This window comes from Eumetopias jubatus, unplaced genomic scaffold, assembly GCF_037043125.1.
Source record: "Eumetopias jubatus isolate StellerSeaLion01/CBP00866 unplaced genomic scaffold, mEumJub1_p1.0 scaffold_1, whole genome shotgun sequence".
In the NCBI taxonomy this organism is placed as follows: domain Eukaryota; kingdom Metazoa; phylum Chordata; class Mammalia; order Carnivora; family Otariidae; genus Eumetopias; species Eumetopias jubatus.
Window position 1 is genome coordinate 180041168 of NW_028274807.1, and position 22268 is coordinate 180063435.

General features: G+C 41.3%; 1 protein-coding gene across 3 annotated transcripts in view; it reads left to right on the forward strand.

The window, feature by feature from the left end:
- Window positions 1–22268, forward strand: part of FOXP1 (forkhead box P1) — a 489745-nt gene that overhangs the window by 253705 nt on the left and 213772 nt on the right. For all 3 annotated transcript variants that reach the window (XM_028101748.2, XM_028101750.2, XM_028101749.2), the window contains one exon: window positions 7120–7304. In XM_028101748.2, the coding sequence (XP_027957549.1) occupies window positions 7131–7304 (174 nt within the window). In that variant the 5' untranslated portion in view covers window positions 7120–7130. The remainder of the gene's footprint in view (window positions 1–7119; window positions 7305–22268) is intronic.

Here is a 22268-nt window from a genome sequence, read left to right on the forward strand (position 1 = left end):
TCTCAAATAAATAAATATCTTGAAAAAAATTTAAAAAACATATAAAAAAAGAAAACATAGTGTAGGTAGGGTTCAGTACTACCTGCAAATTCAGGCATCAACTGGGGCGGGTCTCAGAACATATTCCCCCATGAATGAGGGGAGCTACTTTATGTGCAAGGTGTGCCTGAAAGTAAAGTTCAAGATAAAGGGTTGTTGTTGTTGTTGTTGTTGTTGTTGTTTTTTAATTGTTACTGAAGAAATGGAGTTGGAAGGCCAGGAAGGAGATCATTTTACTCTGAATGCCTCTTTATCCCTTTACTTGATGGAGAGTACTTCTAGGTTGATTGATAAATACAAACTAGTTCCTAGTTCTTTTTTTCTCCTCCTTTGAACTATAAAGGTAAGGGAGCTACCATATTACATCATTAACAACGAACCTAATTATCCTCCCATACTTCTTGCCGCCTGAGGATTCTTTGCTTCACTGAGCACCCATAGCTGTAGGTTCTCCCCCTCTAGCTGTCTGAGGTGCAGCCAGGATAGCCTCGCCTGTACCCATTCCTTTCCAGACCCAAGCCCTGCATTTTCTGCAGGAGTAGCTCCCTGAGGACACGTGTACCAAGGCTTTCCAGGAGGGGTGCTCCTAGAGCTGGTTCTTTCTCCTTTGAGAGGCCCAGCCCGACACTTCCACGATATCCTCAACCTCTGCTGACCTAAGGTTTGGGAAGATTGCAGTTTTGCCCTTCTTTCCCATATGGCTATATAAGTAGCCTTTAAAAATATATTTTTGACTATTTCATTGCTCCTTACCTTTTTTTTCCTAAGTGCTAAATAAAATTCCAGATTTTTAAAGATAGACCTAGATAGCTACAGTGCATGATAAAGTTGATAATACATAAATCATTTTTAACAACAGGTAATATGCATAATTTATGGTGTTACAGTGCTATCTTTTTGATATTTATGATGGATAATGCTCAGTTTTTGCCCTCATATTACTGCTTTAAATTATACCACAAGAAAATTAATGAGAAAGTAGATTTATGGGTTTCATTTGTTTGTCAATTCGGAAATTAATTGGGTGTTAATTTTAGCCGTCCCTCATCAGACCAGGACTTCAGTATGTGTGCATTACTTTGCATTCATTGTAGCTTACCTCCCATTTACTGTGGGTCACTAGCTTTGCATACATTAAAATAGCCCTCCGGCTCATTCCCTTGATTACTTTTTGAACTGCCATGCATTAGAAAATTTACGCCTTTCTGTTATAATTATGAAAATTTGGTATTGGAAGATGGTGCCTTCATAACACAGTCAGCACACCGATTTCTCTTCCTCAACTTGGCCCTCGGATGGTCTTTCCATGGAATGGGACCCCTGCCACTGGGGACAGTGGATAGGCAGACAGTGGTGTCTGAAGGGTTCATTCACAACTTGTGGGAGTGATCTCAGAACGTGAAAATAATCAACTGGTGGTACTTTGCTTTTCTTGTTGAATTCTTCCTCCTCCCTTTTTTATTCACTGAGAGTATGCTATGAAATCCCCCCTTAGTGGCAATGATTCTGCATCTTGGGGCCACCTGGGGCCCTTCCATGCTGCCCTTTCTTCACCTGCTTCCTTAACCCCTCAGTTTCACTTGTAATCCCTCCACTAGCCCTTCCTCTTGTCTCTGCCCCCTACTGTGTAGTCCGTCTTGCCAGGTGAAGGGCGAACACTTGCAAAAGCATGTGTGACGTGCTAGGAAATGTGAAGTCTCCATTGTCAAAGCCAGACTTTCTTCAGGGATGCTTTCTGTTCTTGAGTCCCTGTTGTGAATGAGAGGAACTCCTGCAAGAAGATGGAGAGTAAGGCGCTGGGTTAGTGTCCTGTGGCACCCTGCTGGTTGCCTGCTGGCAGGGAAGAATCCCCTTAGCTGCACTTTGCTCCTTAGAACTCCTTTATGTGTATTATGTTGCCAGGTAGACCTTTTGCACGTTTAAAGGGAAACTGTTCACTTATCTGATGAAACCCAGAAGTAAATGTATGCTTTATGTCTTAATACACACAAGCTTGTCTTCTTTCCTGAATCGCATGAACATGATCAGTGTGGACTTTGAATTATCATGATGCGATGAGTCCTTCTTTAGAACTAGAGTTAGCCTGACTTCCACCTTTATTCTTATCCTGTCTACAAACTGCACGGAGTCTAACGGATGATGAAGTAAGTGCGCCTCTCCTTCAGGAATTCCAAAATATGGAAATTCACAGGGTCTCTCCATTCTTAGAGTTGCTGTCTTCCTCCTTCTCTCCTCAACGCTCTGTCCTTCCCTCCCAACCTTACTCCTTCCCCTTCTCTGTTCCTCCCTTCCCTACCTCCTTCCTTTCTTCTTTTCCTCGCTCCCTCCCCCCCTTTTTTTAACACCCCAAGAGCTTCTGTTATCTCTTCAAAATGCCTTCCATTTTCCTCCTTTCCTGGCACTGGATGAACAATGAGAAAGAGGATCTTTGCTTTAGGATGGGGGAGGACCATGTCATCACTGTCATTTTCCTACAAGTGATTTCGCCATTAACTTCTCTTCTCTTCTCCCCATAGAAGTAAAAATATATTTTACAAAACTATGTTTAGTTTAATTTACACATCCTTTCATGAACAGACCAAGTTCTTTAAGGGCATTTATTCTGCTTCATATAAATAATTGATCAGCCAAGTTAATTTACTTCTGCCTGACTTGGTCAACCTTAATTAACTGCCCTGGAATCAAGACTGAACTTTTTGTTAGCTTAAAATCTTTCACAAGCATGATAACAAGGGCTTTATTTTCCTTAAATTTTCAGCATCAACACTGTAACCAAGGAAATAATCATAATAATAAAGCATTGCTTTAATTTACTATAAATACATTGGCCTGGACATTATGAATTTTCCAGAATACTTCCAGAGTTTGCAGTGTTGGCAACGACAATAAATAGGCATGCTAAACTCAGTTCTTATCCTTTTCTACAAGTTCCTTCAGCACAAAAATCGATCTTTTGAAATCAGTAGCTCTGTCATGTTTCCAAGCAAGACGAGAAGTGGGCCATTTTGGCTTCCTTCAGCTTTCTGACATCCATGCGATTACAGCCTCAGCCTTTGCAGGGTTGTGTTGAATGGATCATATGTGGCTTAAACAGGCCCAGCTCATCCGGAGAAGCCATGCAAGAAGCCAGAGGAAGATTTGTCTTTGTTTCCAGAGGGCTTGTTAGTGGGGAGGGGTTGTCATGTCCTCCCGGTGCTCTGCCTCCATATTCGCACACTCGGGGTGATTGCATATCGTTTCTTGTTCTCGATTTGCCATGGAGCAGAGCAGTTCATTGGTTATAAGGAGTCCCAGAGGGAAGCAGAGGTTATACAAACTGAGTGACTATGACAAGCTCCCTATAAGAAAAGAAGTTACAGTGTTCAATGTCAGAAAACGCACATTCCTCTTGTATACACTGACCTGCTTTGAGATGATTCCCAAATTGTAAAACTCAATAGAAAAAGACAAATAGAGGTGTTTGCTAAAGAATGCCGACACTTTCATCTTTGTATTTTAGGTGCTTTTATTTGTCCACCTGCCACCTTGGTACTGTCTTCCCTGGAATTGCTTAGTTTTCTTTTCATTCATTTACTAATGCGCCACCTTGCCCAGGACTTTGCAAATGGGAAATTCTCTGCCGGTCATTGAATAGGCAAGTTCATGTCTGAAACAGGAAATGATTATGGCTGTATCTATTCCTTCACCTCTACTGAGTTTTGGTTTTCTTATCTGTAAAATGGGGATAAATTTCACCTGCCTCTTCTCCCTGATGGACTTGTTATGAGTTTGAAAAGTACCTCAGAGAGCCTTGTAGTTTGTGAAGTGTTGTACAGACATAAAGGCTTATTAAATGGCTTGGAACATTCCATAGAAAGAAATATTGCCAGCCCAGATATTGTTAGAAATGTTCTTAGACATCGACACTCCTAATTTTTCACATGTGCTTTTCAAAAAGCTGTTTTCTCCTGATTGGTGTGGGAGATTATGGGAAATTTTAAATCTTGCAACCTACATACTACTGTTAGCACTTGACTAATTAAGGACATCCTCAGACCAAAATAATCCTTTATGCAATTTCGGTCCCAATGCCTGCACTCTCACAGACCCGATTCGCAAGCCAAGCTGCTTGGCGAGATGCCTGCAAAACTTCTCCTGGAGGACTTGGCAGCCTTCTTGGAACTGCGTAGAGCAAAACCTTCTCATCAAATTGTGGATTGGAGATTGTCCTTACTCCACCCACCACCACGGTGTCAAACCCAGGAAACAGAAGCGGAGCATCTCTTAGTACCTGTTTTGAGGTCACGCATCCCACTGGTTGCAGGGTGTGAAAAGCAGCTTTCTTCCCTATAGTTGTGAGGACACAGTATTTGGCTAGCTATGCCCCCTTCTGAGGGCAGGTATGGATTTCATGTGTAAGCCGTGTTTTTGTCTTTTGCGGGTCCATTCGCTGATGTGGATAGGCTTTCCAGAACCTTAAAAAAAATGTTTTTGTTTTTTCTTTAGGTATGCTTGTGACATACCCTAAGAATTCAGTGAGTTTCCTTGTTAACTACTCTAGGACAACCATTCTCTCCCTCAAATACCTAAACATCTTTTCCTTCATTTCTGTACAAATGGGCAGGTTTATGAAACAGAAACTGAAACATTGGGGGGATAAAACCCCTCAATTTCACAAAATTGAAACAAGGTACTTGTATTGCCTGGTTCTTCTATCGTAGAGAAAGTTTTAGTTGTATTTTTGATAGGTTTTATACTCTGCAGACAGTAAGGATGTAAAGGCGGTTTTTAAAGGACTCTAATTACTGGAAAGTCCGATCTCAAGAGAAGAGAGTGAATCAGCTGTTGCTTCTGAATTTGTTTCCCACCTGTCAACAAAAAATGCCATTCTTAATCCCCTTCAGAACTGGATTAACTTTAAAAAATAAGTCTTCTGGGTTTATAAAGTTTGTGCTCAAGTTGGATCATACAGTGCACTGAAAGGAAATGAAGATGTGAATTTTTCTGCTTTTAATTTTCCATTAGGCTTTTGTGGAAGTTGGTAGAAAAGGGATTTAAACCAACTTCTAGCAAGAGGGCGGCATCCTCTAAAGAGGAGGTCCCAAGTGTTTCAATTTCCCTGTTGTCACATATTTCATGAGTGGGGGACAAATCTGTAGCGCAGGTTGTGTCTGTCTTTACACGATGCAAAAATACTTGTTCTAAGTTTTCAGCCCTTTTATGCAAGATCAGTGTTTCATGTTAAAGTTGGTTGTTTTTTAAGATTTTATTTATTTATTTGACAGAGAGAACACAAGTGGGGGGGGCTGCAGAGGGAGAGGGAGAAGCAGCCTCCCTGCCGAGTAGGAAGCCTGACGTGGGGCTCAATCCCAGGATCCTGAGATCATGACCCGAGCCAAAGGCAGACGCTTAACTGACTGAGCCACCCAGGTGCCCCTCACATTAAAGTTTTAACATTCAGGGCGCCTGGGTGGCTCAGTCGGTTAAGCGACTGCCTTCGGCTCAGGTCATGATCCTGGAGTCCCAGGATCGAGTCCCACATCGGGCTCCCTGCTCAGCAGGGAGTCTGCTTCTCCCTCTGACCCTCTTCCCTCTCGTGCTATCTCTCATTCTCTCTCTCTCAAGTAAATAAAATCTTTAAAAAAAAAAAAAGTTTTAACATTCAGACATTTCTCAGCTTTGATATTGGAACTGTCAAGTCCTTTAGCGACTATTGTTTATCCTGTTCAAAGTCCTCGTCTGTGAATTTGGAGTATGACCCTGCCATTTCATTGTTTGCTCCTTACTGCACCTCAACTGGAAGAAAACACATGGTTAAGAACTTTGACACCCGACTGAACTTGTTCAAATCCTGATTGCACCATTACTAGTGATTTATGCTGGGCAAATTAAAATGGTCCTCATGGAGCCCTAGTTTTCCCATCTGCATACTGGAGATACCAGTGGCATTCACAACTAAACTGGTGGATATACATAAATCACCTGCAGGTGGGCTTGGCACAGCACTGGTAACCAATACATGGTAACATTTGGTATTAGTAAATATTATCTATCTTTTGTCATAAACAGACGCCTTTACTGAGAGCTGAATTGGCTCCGTAGGGTAATGGTTTTGTATCTAGAGAGTAGCTGGGCAGAATGTGAAATACATTTACATGTATGTAGGTGATATCTTCCAGCTGCTCATCTTGCACTATACATACAGACATACATACTATATACCTACTGTATACACACACATTTTTTTTTATTAGACATTTCATACTTTCACATTCAGACCTTTTCTTTGGTCTGCCTAAGGCCTGATTTTTCTCCAAAATAAATAGAAGATGTCCCAGACCTTTCAGGCCTTAAACCAAACTAGAGGTTAGTAATCCAGCATGAGAAAACCCCCTAACTTTGAAGAGGATTTCCTAGGGAAGTTTTAACCCTAGGACAAAGATCAGAGTCTGAATTTTTTCAGCTCCTGAAAAGTGGGGATTTTTTTCCCTCTCTAAATGTGGCCGATCTTATTGGAATGGCCAATTTTGAAGACTTTTCAGTACCTGAATGATTCTGGGGAGTACGAATCTTTAAATGCTCTTCGCTTTTTGACGGTAAGGGTGTTCAACTCATAAGACCTCAGGGGCCCCTCCTGGTGGTGTGTGTCATGTCTTGATAGAGTGGAGTTGCAGACTTTCTCTCTAGGAGTGTACCACCCCCAGGCAGAGCCCGCACACACTAAAACTTAATGTTACACCTAATATGCCACACACAGCGACTTACTGGTTTTAGAGCAAAACATCCAGACACAATCCACAGAAATTTAACCATAAATCCTGAGTTCCCCCGAAAGTTTTTTTTTTTTTCCCCCTCCCAAGGGGAAACAGCCTATTTACAGGACGACTGCTAAACCTTGAAGCTGGACCGGCCCCTCCGTCCTCCGACCCTAGGGGACTAGCCCACGACCCAGGGCCAAAAGTGATCGTGAAAGAAAAGGACAACTGCTTACAGAGTTTGGCAACACAGACGGCAGGGCCCTGCTCCTTCTGTCCAACAACTGTTTTAACAGCTGCTTTTTTCTCTCTCTCCCCCGCTCCCTCCTGAAAATCCCTCTCTCAGGTTTTTGAGTCATGATGCAAGAATCTGGGACTGAGACAAAAAGTAACGGTTCAGCCATCCAGAACGGGTCGAGCGGCAGCAACCATTTGCTCCAGTGTGCCAGTCTTCGCGAGGGGCGGTCCAACGGGGAGACGCCGGCCGCGGACGCGGGGGCCGCTGAGCTTGTGCACGTGCAGCAGCAGCAGGTACTGGGGGCGCACGGGGCGCGGGGGCCGCCGAGCTCGTGCACGTGCAGCTGCAACAGGTACTGGGGGGGCGGGGGGTGCACGGGGTTGGAGGGCCAGCTCTCCCGCTCGCCCTTCGCGCTCGCACCCCCCACCCCGCGGAGTGTTGGAGGCTCACCTGGCGCGCTGGCCGACTGTCAGCAGCATCTGGCGGCCCGGTGGGGGCCTTCAGAGACGAGTGCCCAAGCCCTTGGGAGTTGAGTCTTGGAAGCCTCCCCACCCCCGTCTTGGGGAGCAGTTGTTAACGATGAGCTTGAGTGCACCTCTGGGCACCCTTCCCAGGCCCCACCGTGGCCTCCCGAAGCTGAACTGTTTGGAATACAATGAATCTTTGGAGAAATGGTTCCCGATGCTTGAGTTAAAAAGTAATAATAATAAACAGGCTTATTGAGCCTGGTGAAGAAAGACATAAAATGAGGGATAATGGATAAAAGGAATAGGGGATGGGAGAGGGAATAGGTGCATCAGGAGAGTAGAAGCAAACAGTAGGAGCAAACGGGCAGGAGTGGGTATACAGCAGGCGAAGCAACAACAGCACAGTCTTTAAGTATAAGAAATTGCCCCCTGCTACCTGTAGGAACTTCGGGGTGTGGGCCACTGACCTATGTGTCCTGTGTACATACGGCAGCTGATATGCGGCTAGATCCTCGTAATGCTTTAAATTAGCTCTTATTGGTGGCTCCCCCAGGTGCATATAAACTGGGACATACTCATTCTTCTTACGTTCTCCGTAGGCATGTCAGTGGGTACCTGTGGGTGACTGATTAAATATTTCCAAATGGTAAAGGTGACCCAGAAAATGGTGGTGTGTGGCCCCGGTGTTGAGGGAAATTCAAATAAGTAAGTAGCACCCGCTTGAAGACAGCAGTGTTTTTCCAGCCTCTCTTGAAATCAGGAAATAGGATTATTTTTGTTAAATGATAATGGGTGGGTTTTGTTCCGTTTTAGTCCTTGATTCATTTACTCAATGCATAGTTATGGTGCCATTTCAGAAAGGTGAAAAAAGAATGATGCATCCTCGGGCCTTTCTGAAAGAAACAGAAATCGTTGGGGGATGGGGAGGACGAAGGCGAACCTTTTCTCAAACAATTTTCTTGGAAACCGTTATCAGAGAAGTGGGGTTATAGCCTTTGACAGGCGCTGAGCATATTTTATTTTCTTCTTGCTAAGAAGTTTTTTAAAACATGAAGAATCATTACATTGTTAGTCTGTTAGAAGTTAGTGGAATAGAAAGAAGAGAAAACTAGCAGACATGATCAGGTCTCACTGCAAAGCGCTTCATCTAAGTGATGTGGTGCGGTCTCTCTCCCTGGCCGCCCAGACCCTTCTGTGCCTGCACCTTGGGCATCACATCGGCTGGAATGGACGTATGTCGTGTGGAAGGTTGTGCACTTAAATGAGTGCAAATGGCCAAATTCTAACCACCGAGGTGGTTAGCAGAACACATCCTCAGATGGTAGGAAGGTATCCGTGTGTGCATGCGTCGTTCATATGGTGTTCTCGGGTACTTATGGTTATACTGAGAATGGGCAGTTGCTATTTTGGGGTGCTGTGTTCTATGTCCTTACCCTACAGAGGCCAAGATCCACTGGTTCTTTATGGAGCAGTTGAGGTGTGGTGCTCTTGACCTATGGGGTGAGTACCCCACATGCTTAATATTTAAGGTACATTAATTAAATGGGAAATTCACTTCTTTAGAGTTTTATATGAAGAACTGAAGATCATTTACCATTGTAAAGTAGTAAGTCAGCCAAAATATTTACATATATACCGTCAACACACACGCGCACACACCCCTACACCGATAATAGCAACAACATATTGGCCTCATAGAAGACAGTTAGGAAAGTGCATTTTTAACAGCATCTTCCTTAAAAAGCATCAGTAACAAAATTAGCACATCTCCCCTCTTTATCTTGGCTGTGACCACTTTGGAAAACATGCTGTGATGTGTTACGGATGTCAGTACCTTTTGATTGTACTTCGAAACTTGTTAAATACTTTTTATAACAACTTTATTTTTATTTGCTATTGATATGATTTAGGAAGAGAGAGGAGTTGGATTTATCATTGTGGCTAAAACCCCACATATTAGGCTTGGCAGGCCTTTTCGATCTTCTTAAAATAAAATTCTGACAGCTGTTTGCCCCTCGAAGTATAGATGCGGCTCTTCACAGGTTGTTGGAGGACAAGAAAATCTGTAGATGGATTGAGGGGGGAATAAAAACTAAGGGATTAAAAAAGTTTTGCAGGACTAGAGTGGACCTAGTTTCCTTCCAGACCGAAAACTGCAACAATTAAGCGCTTTGGAGAAATGCGAGGGTCAACATGATGGACTTCGGTGGTTTTCATCATTTTTATTCTACAGGTTTTTACTTGAAGTGAGAATACCAGCAGTGAGAAAATCACAGCCATGCTGAATTCATTACTGCGGTAGTCACACAAAACCACGGATAAAATTTCAATAACTGCAGGCCACAGTTGAGTAAACAGTTGCACTGAAATTTAATTCCTGTTGACTTTTCCCCCATTCCTCGCCAGGGGCACATTCTGATTCTGTAGTACAAAGACAACAGGGGTTACAGCTTTGATTAATGTAGGACAGTGGAAGAGAATTAGAACTGTAAAATATGTTAGAAGTCCATGGAACAAAAAGATGTGGCTTAAAAGGGCTTGGTATAAAAATGAGTTAATTATGCTGTGTGTAACACTGAATGTTATAGGATTTTCCAGTTGCACCAGTGCAATCGTTGACGATATAGGGAGAACTTGTGCCTAGTGCCAGGACTTTTAAAATAAATGCAAGCCTTTCCATGTTTGATTCTTATTACCGAAGATAATTACAAATGATAGCAAGTGCCCTTTCAGAATGGAGAGCTTTCACAAAGATTAGCTGTGGAATGAGTGACTTCTATGCTGGGACTGGTCTGTAGGTTGGCTAAATTAGTTCTAAGAAGAATTGTTAAAAAGAAAAAAAAAAAGAATTACATACGTGACAACCTAGAAAAATAGGGGGAATCCGGCTTTTCCATCTTCTCTTGAAAAATCAGAAGATCTGGTAACCCTAGACCAATGTTCCTTCGAGGACAACAGTTAAGGGATGGATTGCTCGTGAAGTCAGGGAGCCCGCCGCCCTCCAGGCTGCCCTAGCTCCCACCGAGCAGCATCGCTCATTTGTGGCCCTCTAGGCAGGGGGGTTGGTAGTTCTGCAAGATGCCATCATCACTCAAAAGCCATCACCAACGAGAGGTGCTGCCAGTAGCTGGAGGAGCCCGCCAACACACTCCCCAACTGTCTTCCTTCCTCAAAACGAAATGTATTATCTCTGTAATGTCTCAAGTCTACTTATATCTGGGCCATGAAACTATTATAACAATATTTTCCTAATAATATAATTTGATAGAGTTTCTGAACATTTCTTTTAGCCACTGGGTAATTCTTTACCCGATACCATAACTGCTTTTTATTTCCTATTATGCCTGCCCCATTTCTGGGCCTGTAAAAGTTCTGTATTGGATATGCACTACTCCATTATGAAACTCAGCAACAAATACTATTACCAATTACTGAAGTTTTTTTCCTAAAGAAAGGATTTTAAAATGTCCAGAGCAATTTCATAAACTGTGTGGATTAATGCATTTTAAAAGTCTTGAATTTTAGAAAGCAGAATTTTATTTCCATATTGCTGCAAATGAGAGCTTTTTCAGATAAGCATATTACATAGAGCATAATGTTTAGAAGTTTCTCCATATACAGCATATGCTGTCAGGTCAATTAACAGAATGCATACTAGAAAATGTTTATTCAATAAAAATGAATAGCTGTTAAATAAAACAGCTATTTCTTAACAACATTCCATTTAATGATGGGGTTTTTTTTTTGGGTACCACCTGGCAGTTTTATTGTCTGCAAATCAGTATAGAGAGGGCTTTGGTTGCTGTGGTTTTGAGGTATGGCTATTGTTTTATATGAGGAGGGCAGTGTAGAGGAAGTCTGTGAGAAAGACATTAAAAAAAAAAAAGATACACTATATACGGGATTTGAATATGGATTATTTAGAGAGTGTGAATAAGTGAAGTGTTTGTTTCATTTTTTGACATTGGTTCTTTGACATTTGGTTTAAGGTGTTGGACCTTTTGGCCCAAAAGTTACCTATCAACCATCAACACGTGTCTATGTACCTGTTTCCCATTAATAATGTAAAAGAAAGAGAGGAAAACATTGAATGAGTCCTGAAGAGTTAAGAGAGGTAGGAAGGATAAGTAGCTTCTGAAACATCATGAGAGGCAAGAAGAGGGATTCATTGGGTTGCATTTCGCCAATGAGCTATTAAAGGAGGTGAGAGATGAGTCACTGCCCAGGACTAGAGAAGCTCAGAGAGACAGGAGGAGTGGGAGGGTGCTCAAGAAGGAAATCTGGCTGTGTATATTCCCCGAGGATGTAGAAAATACACTATCAGCGGGGCCTGGGAGAGTCACGGGTCTATATGCTGGGGTCTCCTGAATGTGAGTAACCAAATGATAATGACCAGAGTGTGAACATGTTAGCATAAACCAATACACAAAAATTAAAGATTCTTCTCTTCATTTTCAAAATGGTGGAATGAATTTCCTCATTTTGTTCTTGTTACCAAAACGACTAGTGGATATCGGGCAGAAGAGGGAGGTTGTCCTGCCAACATTTCCAGCTTGAAGTGCCCCTGTGAAAAACGACGCCTGGAAGAAATCACTGTGTGTGTTTGGATGGGCAGTGAGCTCCGATGAAAGAGACCATTCTCTGCGCTTCTCATTCGTACTCCTGTTCCTTTGTGGGAACCATGTTACCATTATTGTGGCCATCCTTTGCCTTGTAGCTCACTCTACAGAGGGAGGCCCAAGTGATTAGGTGTGGATTAGTACAAAGATCAGGTAGCAGTGGCCAGTTCGGCCTTACCATTCTTCTCTTTGCTTCAGGTTGCTTTATTAACTTTGTTAGGAATACCCTCAAGTGGCCTTTTGCCTTGTAGCTACCAGGGACTGTGTCTGAAAGGAAGGTCTTTTGATGCCATTGGAAGGGAAAAGATGGTCAGCATCTCTGTGTCCGAGAAGGAAAGCTTCTGGAAGGCAGTGTAGAAGATCTTAATTTATTGAGTTGTCTCATTGAGGCAGGCTCTATGCTAGGGGCTAGCACCTTCCTTCACTGGTGGGTGAAAACTCAAACTATAATTTTAAAGGACTCACTCTACCAAGATACATTCTTTTTGAACACAAGGTAGATATAGAAGCTATTGATGATCAAAAATTTGGTAAGAATCGGTGCCATCAAAATGTTAGCAAAAACCGTGCAAACAAATTGAGAAAAAAAAGTGAGAGAGGAATTCAGGTAATTGTGACGAAGAAAAGCAGCAATAACAATAACAGACTCCCACTTTTTCTCAGTTCCTTTTGTGGCTCTTTCTGGAAAAGGCATCCTTCACCCTGAACGCTAGAGTTATAGTTCTTTACTCTGTGAGTTTGGACCTCCTTGTCATCAAAATATTGTCAGAGATTTAGGTAACTTGTGATGTGAGCCTTATATGAAATCCTTTCAAGTTTTGATTGCTAAACAGCTCTGTGTCATTACATTCTCTGTTGAAAGGTGAGATGGCATGAGAAACAACAGAAAAAGAGCCAAGTACATAGAAAGCTAGATGCCACATTTCACCATGAGTGAAGTGTACCCTCAACTTTAAGCAAAAGCGTCCCTACTTTGAGAAGGCAATTTTAAGCCCTGACCTGTGAGCTGCAAATAATAATAATAATAATAATAATAATAATAAAAATAAATACCCCCTCTCTCTTGTCTAATCAGAAATCTCTTTTTGAACTTTCAGGAGGTATGACTTTAATGGTAATTTGTTGACAGATGAGCTTCACTGATTGCAGAGAGTTTGTTTTGCAAAACTGGCGGGCTCCTGTCTGTTCTCTGAAGGCAAGGAACCTACTTCGCTGTTTTGCAACTGCTTGCGTTTATTGACAAGTAGTGCTGAGCATGCAGAATTGGTATGTTTGTGTAATGTAAACCTATATAGCTCAACTGATGGAGTCGAGTGTACTTTTAGGTAGTGCATAGATTACTTGATAAAAAGGGTTACAAGGTGACTGCTTTTATGACAAAGTAGAATGGCAATATAAATGCAAGTGGTAGATGGAGCAACAAAAGGGAAGTTTATATAGGGAATTGAACCCCGTATTAGAAAGTTTCTTTTCATCACTTGGTCTTTGAACTCAAATCTATTGTAATTATGAAGTGTTACTTGTAACATTCCAGAGGCCCCTTTGCTAAATACTGTGTTTGATTTGGTTCAGAGAAATACAACCACATTTTTTTTTTTTCTTTTTCCTCACACAAGAAAATGTGGTGAAGAGAGTTTCACATACTGGCCTGGTCTCAGCTTTGTTCCAAATGAGCTAATAAATGTGCTACACTGGAAACTATGTATTAGAAGAAACTTTGTTTCTTCGCTTTGGAGTTCTTGAAATGCATTTATTCATTTGTTAAATATTCTGTCATGTAACTAATACGTGTGGTGCCCTGCCTGTGTGTAAGGAAATGTGCATGGTAGGGTAATTAATTTGGAGTTTATTTGACTAGAGCCTGAAGAGCCTGAAGAGCAGGGAGCAGTGGGAAGGTGGTTCAAAGGTTACTTGGGTTCAGCTAGTGGAGTCTTGGGTTTCTAAGCTAGGGGAGGTTTAGGGGAGGTTTCTAGGCAGAGAAGAAAGGCCATTCAGGAGGAGTGGTACTGAAGGTAAATTAGAAGGTTGGACCTGGCCTGACTTAGAAGGAAAAGAGATCTTTGAAAGATTAATAGCAGTGACAAGGCTCTTGCAGTAGGTTCTGAATTCAGTAATGGACCTCTAACTCCTGCTTCATTTAATTGAGGACTTGCTTTTGTTGACCACCGTTACCCCCTTGCTCTCTGCATTTCTCCTCCTACATTTGAATACCAAAAGACTGTTTAAAAAAAAAAAAACAACATCCTCTTATATCACGAAAACTCACTCTTTTGATTGTATACGTTTATTCAGATTAAAATTATCAAGTATTTTCCCTTTAGCCTTTGCCAGTTACTAATGAGTATATCTTCCAGAAGTCACATGGGGAATGCTGATAAACTGCCTTGTGTTCCTATTGATCATGGAATGGACTTAATCGCTTTTAGAGAACAAAACTGCGAAGTTAGATCTTTGATAAAGTCTGTTTCATATTGACACAAGCTTCTTAGAATGAATTTTTTTTTTTTAGGGTGAAAGGGGGTGCGTGTTGTGTTTCTTTTGTTGGAAAAATATGTTGTGTAATTATTAAACAGTGGTGCTATTGGCAGACTCATTGACAAGGTATAGATTAAACTGCTTAGGGATGTCAAGGCCTTGTTTGTGTGTTTGAGTTGAGCCCTGCATAGAGGCAGATGGAGGGAAAGCAGCTCTGTTCTCTTTAATCCCTCTGGAGAGAACATTTTCCAGTATCTTCTGCATAAGAGGAGTAGGATTTTTTTAAAGGTGGTAACCCTAAGGTTCTCCTCGACTTAACTCTTTTATCCCTATTTTTAGACTGCTCCTTGTTGACTGTACTCCAAATAAAATTAACTTCGTGATGCAGATTCGTCTTCAGCAAAGTTTCTGAAAGTAGACCATTTGTCACACAACGTATCATCCATACAAGCACAAGGAACTGTCAGTATCATGGTTGCTTGTTAAAAGAGGCAAAGTGTCAGCTGATCCGAAATCTGTGTTTTTATCACTCTACCTTCTCTCATTCCCAACTCCCCTGTCTCCACATTGAAGGGAAGGTGACATGAAGGCTTCTTAGTCATTCAAATCCAATAACTTTTAATCTGAAGGTTAAGTAGTGAGATATAAACTAAGAGATGATAATATCAATTTTATGTTCACTGAAGGGCACAATATACCTCTTTCTAGTAGAGGGAAAATTGTGCGTAAAATGTCTTTTGCTTTTCAGCAGCAGAGCCATGTGTCTGAGAGCCAAAGGAAGAGTTTCGGAAAAATTTAATAAAATAATATGTAACATCCTAAAACAGGGCAGAAGTGGCCTTTTATTATTATAATTATTAAGTATTAATTTTTCAAGGTTGCATGGTAAGACGTAGTTCCATTTTTATAGCCTCTTGTATTGACGCTTGTTATCTTCCCTGTGAACTCAGCAACCTTTCACAAGGTTAAATACTGGGAGAGAATGACATAATGCTCATTCTTTCCTGACTATTTTTGATCCTAATGTGTATGATAAATAATTCTGTGATAATATTGCTTACCTTGCCTCATTTTTTTTATCCTACTCATGATATTTCCATTTCAACTCAATAGGCATTCACCAGCCAAAAGTAGTAAGTGAAAATGCCTTTCCATGCATTTTTATAATGATACTCTGATTATCTCACTGGATATACACTTGTCTTTCCAATTCAAAGTTTGTGCTGTGTATTATATGCCTATGCTGTGCACATTTATGTAAAGACTGTGTCATTAATGTGTTTACAGAAGGAAGAGCATCATGCATAAGCTGAGGATGTGATATTCACAATTAGAATTGTCATGATTACGTTCCGGAAATATTTTAAACTTGTCTCACCGTTTGTTCAGTCCCTTGGCTGGGCGGGCTCTAGGTACAAGTGTTGTGTTAAACCTGCAGACTCTGCGAGGGATTGGTGAACTAAGCCAGAGGACCTGTCTGGCTAAATCTGGCCTACCACCTATTTTTTTTTTTTAAAGAAAGGTTTTATTGACATTTATTGAGTACTGTGATATTTTATTTCTTTGCAGCGTGTTATCTCATTTAATTCTCACAATGACCCAATGAGGTAGATAATCATCATTTAAGGATCTCAAGTAAGAAGAAAGAAAAAGCTAGAAAGTCAAGAGCAGGGGGTTGGGGGAAGACTCGGCAGCATTGGAGTTCCTAGATCCAGTTGTTCTTGCCTTTTGGTTCTTACCTGCCTTTTTTGTGATGTGTTTCCTCAACCCTTTCTTGAATTCTGTGAGTTAATAGATTCCCTTCTTGGACTGAAAAAAAAAAAAAAAAAAAAAGGTTTTATTGAAACACCACCATCCCCCTTGTTGGCTGTTGTCTAGAGCTGCCTTCCTCCTGAATTAGTAAATGGCAGATGTGGCAAGACTTGCCTTCTAGAACCTTCTCTTACTTTATAGAAAGTGACAAAACTGCAGGATCATTCCTTATTTTTTTTTTCTAAATTATCCCTCAAGAAATACATATATCACAGTTTAAGACTTTGTCTTACATTTTCCTGGGTGGTCAAGTCACTTGTTGGTTTCATCCTACCTGCAGAGTTCCTTTCTAATCATTTAACTGGATGCATTTCACAAATTAAATGTTTTGGCATTATTGGTGGTTAGAGGAATAACCAGCCAGCCCACTAAGGAAATGGAGGTTGGACACTGAGTCACTCAAAGAGTGGATGTTCTTCCCCATGGTTCTCTTACCAAAGAAAATTAACATAAAAACAAGCGTATCTTAGGTTCACAGTCCCATGGTTGGCTAGAAGAAATGAAGAAACACCCTTAACATCTCCCTGAATTCATAAAACTTAGAATCTAATCGTAGTGGAACAAAACATAAACATATGCATTAAATATCAATAAAAATCTCAAAGCAAAATGAAGACAAGCTGTAGAAGATATGTGTATGACTAATTAACAAATGAATGACTTAAGCGATACATCTTCAGTAATCCAGAGAGGAAGAGTTTATTTGTGTCTATGTTGGTGGGATTTTTGAAGACCTTGGTACAACTTGGGAAACAGTAACTCAGCACATGTACACCAGCTGATTTAATTTAACCCTTTCAATCAGGGGAGAGTGGATGGAAGATGTATACTGAACTGTATGGGTGCGGTTTATGACCTCAGTGCCCAAGAAGTGTATCTTTGCCACTTTGCCATTTTTAATTTTGGAATAAGCAAGGGGGATTTCCACTGTGGAACAACTGGAGGTAAATGGTAAGTAGAAGTCTTTCTATGCCAGACGCCAGCATCTGAGTTTATTGGTCTCCAGGAAATGGTGTGGGGCCTATCTGTTTACACAGACCATTGCCTGAGTCGAGTGTCCGATCTCCAGAGATTAGATGGGGACTGACAAGGCTGGTCATTTGGTTGGTGGTGTCCATATTTTACATACTTTTAATATCGAGTTTTAGCCAATTCACCTCTATTTGTCATAGAGCTAGAACAACTGAAATCCTAATGCCTAATTTTAAAATAGTTGTGATATTTGAAGGTATTTGTTCAATGCAGCTATTTATGAACTATCTTTCCTGGAAGCGCCGGCCTTTTATTTTCTCCCCTCTGCCTTTCTTCTTTGTTTTTTTTACATTCTTATTTGTTTCTGGTTGTAAGCTTGTTACCAGATGACTTACCATGACATCTCACAGTTAGTGAGCTTCTCTTTAGCCTTCCTGGTGGGAGGGTTTCCCTGGCACAGGCCATGTCTTTAATTTCATCACGCGTACGTTTTGCAGGTTTACGGTTCCTCTTTTGTGAATCTGATGCAAGCCCAGCATCTTGTGCTCTGAGAACTGTGTGTTTGTATGTGTGCTTGTGTCATTTTGCGGTGAGTTTCATGTGCATCATGCCCCAGCCTCCTACCCCCCAATTAAAACACTATGCAGTCCATACTGCATGTTAATTAGATTTGCTTGCTGGTTCAGTGTTTTGACAAATGTTCCTAGATTTTTCTGTGTTTAATTAATGTTAAGTATATTAGTAACCTATCTTTAATTTGGAAAAGGTTTCCTCTTCTGGCTCTAAATGCTTACCAATGTGTCCCTGGAATTCGTTCTTGGATATCTTAGATGTAGCACTTATAAATGCCAGCTCCGAAGAAAACTCTGGAAAGTAAGGTCAGATAAAGCACTCTGCACAGGTTCGAAGAGCCTTTTTATATCTATTCGAACACAATCACCAGCTTCACACACTACTTGAAAGATCTTTGGCTAAATCAGCAACGGTTACAGTAAATGCTACATATACCGCTGGGGCTCCCTTTCGTGGTTGATGGGAGTGTAAGTTAGAGTAGCCCATTCTGGGGGCAGTGTGGCATGGGGTGTCAAGAGGCTTAAGACCATTGTACCCTTTGATTCAGGGGTACACTTTTACTAAAAGGTTGTGTGGCATTCCGCAGTGGTTCTCAGACTTAATACATGTATTGGAATCATCTGAAGGGCATCTTAAAACATATTGTTAAACCCACCCCCGGAGCACTTAATTATGTAGATCTGGGGTGAGGTCCAAGAATTTGCATTTCTGATGCTCTTAACTCATTCTCTGCTGCCGGTTGGAGGTATCACCGTCTGATAACCACTCAAAAGGTCAGAGCACCTGAAAGCATAGACAGTGGAGCTTATGGACGTCCTTGAGTATCGTACTGACAGTGGTATACAAATGTACTTAGTTGGCTACCCAGTGCATGCTGCTTCCCCTAGAGACTCATCTCACTGCTCAGGGACTAGAAAATGCAGGAGAAGCATTTCATTCGAGACATTTTGGAATCCTGCTGACAAGAGTTCAAAACCCACCTCTAGTACTTACTGAATGAATGAAGTAAAGTGAGTTTTGCCGGTCTCTCTGAGCCTTACTTTTCTTGTCTGTAAAATGGGGCAATAGAGATAACTTCTAGAGCAGAGTTATGTGACGAATACATTGAATAATAGACCTTAGGCCTTAGCACACTAGTCAAGCCTTTAAAATTAATAGTGCTCTCGACAGTATTATTTTGTTTGCTGAGCACCTTTTGAAGACAGGGAAAAGGCGGCGCTGAAATCTTAGGGACCCAAAGGCAGAGGCCAGGAAGGGAACCAACTTGTTTCTCAGGGCTGTTCCATTCTTTAGCATACTCCACCCAATTTATATTCAAATGTGATCACCTTAGAGCAGTGTAGAAATTTGTGTTAGAGACCTCCAAGGAGAGGCCTCATCTGTGAATTCAGAGTTCCTGTGTCTTCCCTCAATGAGATAATTAATTGAAATAAGGGCACAGTCCTATTTGACAATCACACTCTTCATTTAGAAACTGACTTCTATAGGAGGACTACAGAGAATCCGTTCTTGTAGGCAATTAGTGCCCCAATTTACCATTTTAGAAAAGAAAACATATATCTTAATAAATACAGAATTTCTCCTCCATACCTACTAGCAACATTACTGAAGGGGCCCCGCCACAAATGTTTTAAATTTAGAGGCAGAGCTAAGGACACAGTTTGCCTCCAGAATCTGAATTGAATCAGGGTTTTATTTCAGATAAAATCTTTGGGGCTCATAACTTAAAAAACACAACTTTTACTGGCATTACGCAATTTGCCACGGGTCATTTAGCAAAATGTTTGTATATGTAAGCCCAGGTTCTTCTTTTAAGAAAAAGGAGCGGTGGAGGGTGGGGATTGGATTTTGCTAAAATCCAGGTGGCGTTTCAGTTTATATTTAATTTTAATTGGAAATCAAATACAGGCAAGGGAGAAAAAACCTACCATGTTTTCTTTACTAAGAGTATCCATTGGGGAGAGGAAGGACACTGCCAGCCAAATTTTAAGAAGCAGCTTTTTTATTGGCATGTCTGTTTTGTTTTTGTTTTTTTTTTTTTTTTCTGGCTAAATTCTTGTGCCTGCATTTTCTTTTTTAACATCTAAGTTTTTACACATGGCAATGGTTTTTATGTCTCAGGGCTCCTTGCTGCCCTCCTACTGTAATTTCTATGGGATTAGTACCTGGAACCAGGTTAGCAAATAATTACATACTGCATCTAACCAATAGCTTCCCCAGGCTGTTGTCTGGCGAGCCCCCTTGTTAGGTCTCCAGTGTGAGATAATATTTGATTCCCGTGGCCCATCCTGTTTCTAGAAGGCTGGGGAAGTTTCTGAAGAATGAAGAACGGAAGGGGGAAAAAAAAAGTTTGGTTTTTGTTTTTTTTTTTTAAAGCCAGAATTTAAGGAGGTCCTCTCATTTGCGAGTCTAACTAGCTATAGGTGCATTTTGTGAAACTCCCATAAAATATTGGCAGAGTGACTGTGGCACAATTAGGGAATGGCTGCTGAATGTGCTGGCAGAGGTGCCGAGACAGTCACTTAACTCTGCCAGTGCCTACAAAATACCCCATGTGCCAGAGCTGAGAGTGAAATCCTCAGTGTTGGCTCTGCAGAAGGCTTGGGTGTAATTCAGATGTTTTCAATTGAAAATGGAATACCAAATAATTTCGAATTTTCTACTGCACAATTAATTACACGTTCATTGTAGCAAAATTAGAAGATGCGTCTAGGAAAGCAGAGAAACAAGAAGCTGTACTGCCCGCAGTCTCCGTTTACGGAGGTACCAGCTGTGCACCTTTTGGTGACTGACCGTCCTTTCACTATTTTTTTTTTTAAGTCATTCCTTCACATTTTTACATATCCCTTTTCCCATTCCTACCGTGGAACTTTATAGTTAAAAGGAATAGCACTAATGTTATCAGTGGGACTTGTTAGGGCTAAGTTTCATATGCGATGGTTCACTTTTTCATCTTAATTTTGTATTTAGTGTTTATAGCTTTAGGGGAAAATTCATGTTCTTAGTTTCACGTTTCAGAGTTTATGGTCTAATTAATGCTATTTTCCCAACTTTCCCCCGCTTCACCTTCTCCCAGATTCGCCAGCTGATTCGGGATTTGGGCACATTGCTTAAAAATTATTTTTAGGAGGAAACTTTCAACATGGTATGATGATAGCCCGCCCATTTTCAATAAATATTAAGTGCATTCCTTCCTCTTATCAAAAATCCTAAACATCCCTATTGTCCCACATTTTCTTTTTTTTTTTTTGGTTTGAAATTATAGTTGATCCTTGAACAATGTGGGGGTTAGGGGCACCGACCCCTTGCACAGTTGCAAATCTACGTATAACTTTTGACTGCCCCCGCAAAACTTAACTACTTTATAGCCAACTGTTGACCAGAAGCCTTACTGATAACATAAATAGCTGATTAACATATATTTTACATGTTACGTATATCATATAGTGAATTCTCACAATAAAGTTAGCTAGAGAAAAGAAAATGTTAAGAAAATCACAAGGAAGAGAAAATACATGTATAGGACTTTACTGTATCATATTGAATAAAAGAAAAAGCCAATGGAAGTGGGCCAGTGCAGTTCAAACCTGTGTTGTTCAAGAGTCAGGTGTTGTACTATCAGTAATAGTAATGGTGGGAGAAGTAGCGGGAATATCAGTAGCAGAATTTATTGAAAGCGCTTTTCTTCCAGTTGGGCTTTGTACCTATATTAGTGCAATTTGTTCTCGTAAGCACACTGTGAGCTAAGTACTCTTACAATTCCTACTCTTCACAGGAAGAAACTTTCTTAGCTGCCCACGTTCACACAGCTTACAGCTGGACAAGTCCAGCTTCTAAGCCACATCTGTTGGGTCCACCATCTGAGCTCCTCACCCCAGCACGGGAGCTCTCCCCTTGTGTTCATTGTCCTGGGTATCAGGGGATCGGGTCCTGCTACAAGGATTGCTCCCATTTCCCTTGGCCTCCTGCCACATTGGGAACACCCTAAAATGTAGTCTCATTCAGATCTCTCTCCTTCAACCCAACTTTTCTTGCTGCGTCCAGTAAGAAAATGCCAAGTATTCCTCTAGACGGAGCTTTTCCATTTTCACCCTCTCCTGTTTTCACAGTGAGCCCTTCCTTCCTGCCCGTGCCCCCCACTCTTCCTCGTAAGCAGCTATGCCTTGATGCTCAGATTCCTTTCTTTGGTTTTCCGAACGAGGGTCCTGCCTCACGCCTGTTACTTGCATCCTTCTCATGAACATCCAAGCCTGGCATACGCAGGCAGAGGTTAGCATCCTTCCTTCTGTTTCTGAAACACTTTGTTCGGAAAGCCTTTGAGTCGCTCCAGAAACATCAG